General features: G+C 39.8%; 1 protein-coding gene across 1 annotated transcript in view; it reads right to left on the bottom strand.

The window, feature by feature from the left end:
* Window positions 1-4,499: 4,499 nt before the first annotated feature.
* ROCK1 (Rho associated coiled-coil containing protein kinase 1) overlaps window positions 4,500-6,435 on the bottom strand; it is a 94,066-nt gene continuing 92,130 nt past the window's right edge. Inside the window, exon 34 of the mRNA XM_050892873.1 lies at window positions 4,500-6,016. Within this exon, the coding sequence (XP_050748830.1) occupies window positions 6,013-6,016 (4 nt within the window). The 3' untranslated portion in view covers window positions 4,500-6,012. The remainder of the gene's footprint in view (window positions 6,017-6,435) is intronic.

Raw genomic sequence — 6,435 nt, 5'->3', positions numbered from 1 at the left:
TGATAGCCAAAACACGAAGGACCTTTCCTTGATAAACATGCTGCTCACCAAATGTGATTTTCAATTCCAAGGAAGTCGAAGAAGAATCTAGGAGATGGCCATAAAAATAATCCAGGGCTTGAAAGTAAGCCTTAAAATGGAAGGCTTAGCAATTTCAGTCTTTTCAGTTTGTTGAGGAGGAGAACAAAAGTTGATTTTATTGTCCAGTGTAGGCTCCTAGATGTGAAAAGAAAGTTTTGGGGAACAAGGATTACATTTCACAGAGAAGCTCCAATGGGTGGCATGCTGAAATTAAGCTGGATCTTGAATGGAGATGGAGTTTCCAGTCACTAAGGTGATGTAAGCATTGTTAAAGTTTACCAGCAAGGGTGATGAATCTTCTGTTAACTTTGACTTGCTTAAAGGAGCTTTCTAGAAAAGCTTTAATCCAGTTCCAGGGTGCGATCCTGCAGACCATCTATTCAAGTGAGAGCAGATCCCAGCTGTCTGCCTGTGCATCTAAGTGCAGGATATCTCCAGTCTAGCCATTCGTTCTTAATACCGACAGTGACCTATATAGAGGCCATTTAGTCGTGAGTCCTAAATTTAAATTGAATGCTCTACAGTCTGAAGCTGCACTGAACGCATTCTCCCCTTCAGAGTAACCCTTCGAGGATCAGGTCTCCGGCAACCACAGACGATGCGTTTCCAGCATTTGGCAAAGGCACTAGAGGGTGCTGTGCTGAAAGAGAAGAATCGGGGTTTGTATTTGCAGGAAAACTCTTCCCCACCTCCGCAAGGTGAAGAACCGCTACCTCCCTCCTCTTACCTCCGAGATCGTGTAGGCCTCTTCCTGCCATAACAGCTTTGTGCCTTTTTCCGTAAGGAGGGGATCAATAGATGCTGGTTTCCTTGAACCTTACACAAACTGACATAAGGAGTATAGCGACAAAGAGTGCAACCTGATGTGTAAATATGAAGTACAGATTACCGTGACAACATTAAAATTTTAAAAGATTGGTTGAACATTATTAGCTACATCTTTTTTTCTTAGTAAAGACAAGCCCTGAGGGAACCCCGGGCTGGGTCGCGGGGGCACAGGGACAGTGGAACTGCCTGCCCCGGCTGTGTCTCTGTGGCCTTTTGCCAGGCCACCCGAGCACGGCTGCTGCCTATCCTGAGCTGGCCGGATGCAAGCAGCTTGGATCCAAAAGCTGGGGCTGTGTCGTTAGCACAATACTGCGTGCAGGCCAACAGGCCTGGCAGGATTTCTTAATGCTGAAAGATGGGTCAGGGCAAGTCCAGATCTGTACAAAAGGCTTTTACTCTATGAAATCTCCCGTGGCTCAGTTCTGAGGAGCACAAGTAGTAGGTGTACCCTCAGACGGTACAAGCAGGTGCTGCGATACAGTGAAAGGCGTGGGGAAGCAAGGCGAGCCCCTTTGCAAGGCATGCTTTAGGCACCTTTGTGATGCCTGCAATAGAACAAAGAAGGTAGTCTTCATTTTAAATAATCAGTCTTGGGAATTAAAATACTGCATTTACATTTCTTGTTCTTTGGGCAAGATGTGTTATCCTCATCCAACATATTGACAGGTGCATTTATTAACCTACATTTTATTTTCTATGGGGAACATAATGTTCTTGGGAACCTTTCTATGTATCAGGCTTTAAACATTTTGATGAGCGTCTATTCACAGCACAGGTAGGATCAAATCACATTATTAACTCTTGTCTTACAGGTCATTGCCATGCATATTAAAACTACAATTACTTTGAGTTTTAGTGCTTTAGGTCTGATTTGCCGGTGTCCTGATACGTTACAGTGCGTTACATGTTTAAAGAAAAGTTCTTTTTCATGATAAAGGTAAGCTTTCCACGTTCCTGCACTGCAAATCTTGACTGTCCCCACATGAGCAGCCAGAAAATGAGGAACAGCAACAAGATACTTGAACAAAACTCTGGTGTGCGCGATCTCCCCAGCACGGCGCAGGGCTGAGCGAGGCTCAAAGGGAGATCATCATGGCTGCCCTGTGCAGTAGCGGCTCCTAGAGCTGACTTAGGGGCCTGGGATATGGCACAGCCCAGGCACTCCCAAGCTGAAAGCCACTGCTATGTTGGATCCCTATCTCACAGCAACTACAAACTGAAAAATGCAGTGTCAATAAGGTAAGGTGTGACTTCTAACAACAGATGATACAGAAAATGTAATGGCAGGGTAAAGAAAAACGTAGCGATCCACGAGATGTTTAAAGTAACATACACGGTATCCCCCATTTCAGTGTTACCTGTTCCATTTCAGCAGTTTTCAGACTTTTTGCATTCTGGGTCACTATGAATGTACATCTAGGGGAAGGAAAAAGAACAAAACTCTCTTTGCATTTTTTATGTTTGTAACTAGTACATAAAGAATTCCCAGTAGAGTTCACCAGCTGAGAGGGAAGCTCAGCACCTGCCGCCCCTCCTCTCACTGCACGATTCCTGACTTGCTTCTGGCTACAGCCTCGGTGGCTGCTGCGAAATCCCGCTTGTGGGAGAGGCCGTATCATTTTCTTATTACCCAGGCTGTTTTGCTACAGTTAGCTACTCTTACTGTTTTCTTTTCCTGTTTCCTTCAGCAGGAACAGGGAGGCTTGAAGAGGGAATGAAAAAGAGCAGATTTTTGCATTCTACCAATGTTAATGAACTTTCAACCTCATACAGTAATAGAAAATGGAAAGAAGGTGGAGGCAAATCAACAAAAACCGATCATGTAAGAATGTAGACTTCTCAATTTGTCAAACAGCGTGTAAAACTACAGCTTCACCAATACGAAGGAAGCCAGGTTGATTTATGCTAGCTCTTTGTAGCTTACACATTCGCATCTCTTCATGACACTCTGGTGCTGTATTAGATGAGCGTAAGCAAAATGTTCCTGTAAGAGGAATCATTAGCGACAAGGGTAAAAGCTAAGCAAAACAAGAAGGCAAGAGACGGAAAAAGTGGAGCTGTAGTGAACATAGCAGCACACGGATGATTTTTTTCTGGATGGTAAAGCTGATGCTTGCTGAAAGTTTAATAACAATTATTTTTTTTCCCTGGAATATCTGTTTGCACAGTTGAGATTGTAGGCATTACTTTTCCTAACAGTAGAAACCTTTGGCTGAATTTGTTATTCAAAGTATAGCTATTCCTGTAGATAGGCACCTTGCTTACAGTAAACAAGTGCCAACATCAGTATACCAGAACACACCAACTGTAATTTGCATGTCTAGACTTTATTATTACAGCATTTTAGTTGCAACTTATCCCAGACATACAAGTCAATGTAATTTTACACTTCATTATGTCAGCTGCTGCTTTCCCAAGCAAAATCAGCATTTAAAAAGAATTGCAGAATTTCAGCATTGCTAAAAAGCTATGGAAATGATAGTATGTGCCAATCTGTAAAGCAAACCCATTTTTTCCGCAATCCTTCCCTCTTCCCACTAGTCATTATCTACTCATAACAGTTTTTATGCTATTTTTCAGATTCATAAATTACAGAACTACAACATATGACTTTTTTTTGATTAAGAAATTATTCAAGCAAGAGTTTTTGAGCTTGTAGAGGTAGCCAGTTACACATAAAGGAAAGCAGAAAAGCAATCCAAAACCTAATCTGGGTCTGGAGAATGACCTGACCATAGGCCTTTTCTATTGCTCTAAATTTCCTATAACAATGTATGTATTTAAGTAAGATATGTTTAATCATCTTACTATATTATTTCCCCTCTGGGTATGTGATAGGAGACTAAAGCAGGTCATAATTATCCCTTGTATTGCTTGGCAAGCTAACAGTCAACGTGACTGGCGATCTGGAAGGTAGTCTTTAGTGTGCTCCAGCCACAGTTTTGAAATTGCTGACATTTCTGATACAGCAAGCTCAACATAGAGGAACTTCTTGAAATTACCACATCACCTACTTCTATTTATCTATACTTTCCAGCTCTGTGACCTTCAAAGGACATACGATCATTTGCGTGTAATTTGTCCTTACTATTCCATTGTTCTATAGGCCTTGGCAGGTTACCCAGGGAGATTTATGGACAGCTAGCTTCATGGGATGCACAGGCTGTTCAACGGAAAAAAAAAAAAAAAAACCCAACAAAAACACCAACCCAAAAACCCCCACCACCAAAAAACACCCCACAGTTTTTTGCCTTTTGAACAGGGTTCCCTCCCCCAAATAAGTGGAATTTCTGAAGCTCCAAACCTGCATCATGAAGGATGAAGCAATCACAAGGCAAGCTCAGGGTGGTGGTTGAATAATAAATATAAATTAGGCTACTACAGCAGGCCATGAGAATAAGGGAATGAAAAAAATTATTTCATATGGTATTTACTTATTCATGTAGAATAGTAAAAAAACATTTCAGAGTCCTCTAGGCGTTATGTTGCAAAGGCACCTCGTACTAGGAAGCTGTTGCAATGTCTGAATGCTTAGAAAGATGTATAAGCTGCAGTCAGGAGAAAACACCATGCCAGTCGTTTTCAAAAGGGTCTTTCCATAAATTACTTTATTTCTCATTAAATGAGCACAGAGTCATTACCATATTAATAACAGATATGTTTATTATTACATATCCATCAGTGCGGCTTTCAATACCACTTGAAACATGCAAATCGTCCTAAGGACGAATCAGTTTTCCAGTGCTTCTTATTTAATACACAACTGCAAAGCCATTATAAATTACTGAGGAGGTATTTGGTTAAGAAATAAAATAAAATAAAACCATACTGCCCATACCATGAATGTATTCCTGCTACAAAGCAAGAGTCTGACAGCATTTACTGAAATTCCTGAATTACCTGGAGCTTTTGTGTTATATGCTTGCTTTTTTTTTTTTTTGCATTGCCTACACATCTCTTGGCTTATGAACCAGAATCAGTCTTTCTTTGTAAGAGGAATTCTCATTCAAAGATTGTACTTAATTTAGAAAATGCATCTAGCATCTACAATACTTCAACCAATTAAAATTCAGTAAAAACCACTGATATGCAATAGTTTTTTAGAGGTTTCCTTTGTTTAGTTCTAGATTTCTACATTTATTGACATGGCAATAATACAATTATCTCAAATTAAGGCACTAAAAGGACAATGTAAAACCCAGTAAAAGTGTTCTAAGAATAATTTACAGTTCAAACAGTGCATATATTTCTTAAATGTTTGTTAACTTAAGGTACGTTATCACTTAAAATTGTAAGGCAATACATTATACAGTTATAGAAATGATGTACCCCAAAATATGCTTCCAAACTCGGTGGTTCTTTTTACTGTTAGTTTCTAATGCCTCTAATAGTAAAATAACTCAGTATGGCTTGGCAAAAATGCATAGATTAAAGGCAATTAACTTGTTTCCCCCCTTTACAAACCTGCTGAATCAGTATTTTGTAAAGCATAATGTGAAATACTTAACACTTTGATCCATTCCATAGTGGGGTGGTTAGCATTAAGGCTGTTAAGAACTCTGCAGTGAAGGCACTGAAGTTCAAGTGATAAGGCTTCATTTTTAAGCTAGTTCTGCAGTCTTCAAGAGCACAACTTTGAGTCTTGAAAGCAATTGCAGTCCTTCTCATTGAGAAACCTTCCTCCTCTACTCCGTTTCGTATGCTCATCTTGACATAAATATCCCCTTCACAGGGTAAACAGTCCTTTTCTTTCACTGATACGAAGAAAGTTGGCTGCATTTCATTGTGATTGACAGGCTTTTTTTTTAAAATCCAAAAAGGCAGCACCTTTTTTTATACACCTAGCTAAGCTTTATTTGCTTTAACTTGCATTACATAGTAATAATTAATCTAATCTACCTTTAGGCAAACCCGCAATTAAACACCCTCAGCGTGCTTTTGTGCCAAAGCAAGGAGGAGACAGTAATAGCAATCTTAACCCTGAAGCCTGTGATAGTTACGTTGAAAGGAACAACAGCCCGTCTGCACTGCTCTGTGTGGTTAAAAAAAGCCCTGTTTCTCAGATCGCATCCCATGAGATTCCATTAAGCACTGTACATGTGGTTAGCTGGAACAAAGAAGAAAACAGACAATTAATAACAAATATAAAAATTAGCTTCGTAACACTAGTGCATGTTTGCCAAGAGCTTCAGTGAAGGAAATACTTTATTTTACATTAACAAAATATTTTTTCAATTGACATGGTACAATACTAAGATCATACCTACACAATTGTCCACAAACTGTTCTTAATTTCAAACATTAAGTGAACACAGAGATCAGACAGATAATAATATTACTGCAGCTTTACAAGTAAACAATTAAGAGTAAACAATCATGAGTGTATTCATGGCAAATGCAAGGTGACCCTCTTTCACTTGCAGGACAAGAAAAGTCTCGCTATAGGGCTAAGAGCGTGCATATGCAGTTGCCAGAGCTCATCTGAGGCACAGGAGTTTTGGTTGGTTGGGGTTTTTTTTTTAAACA

This window comes from Gymnogyps californianus, chromosome 2, assembly GCF_018139145.2.
Source record: "Gymnogyps californianus isolate 813 chromosome 2, ASM1813914v2, whole genome shotgun sequence".
In the NCBI taxonomy this organism is placed as follows: domain Eukaryota; kingdom Metazoa; phylum Chordata; class Aves; order Accipitriformes; family Cathartidae; genus Gymnogyps; species Gymnogyps californianus.
This window is presented reverse-complemented; position numbering and strand designations above follow the sequence as displayed.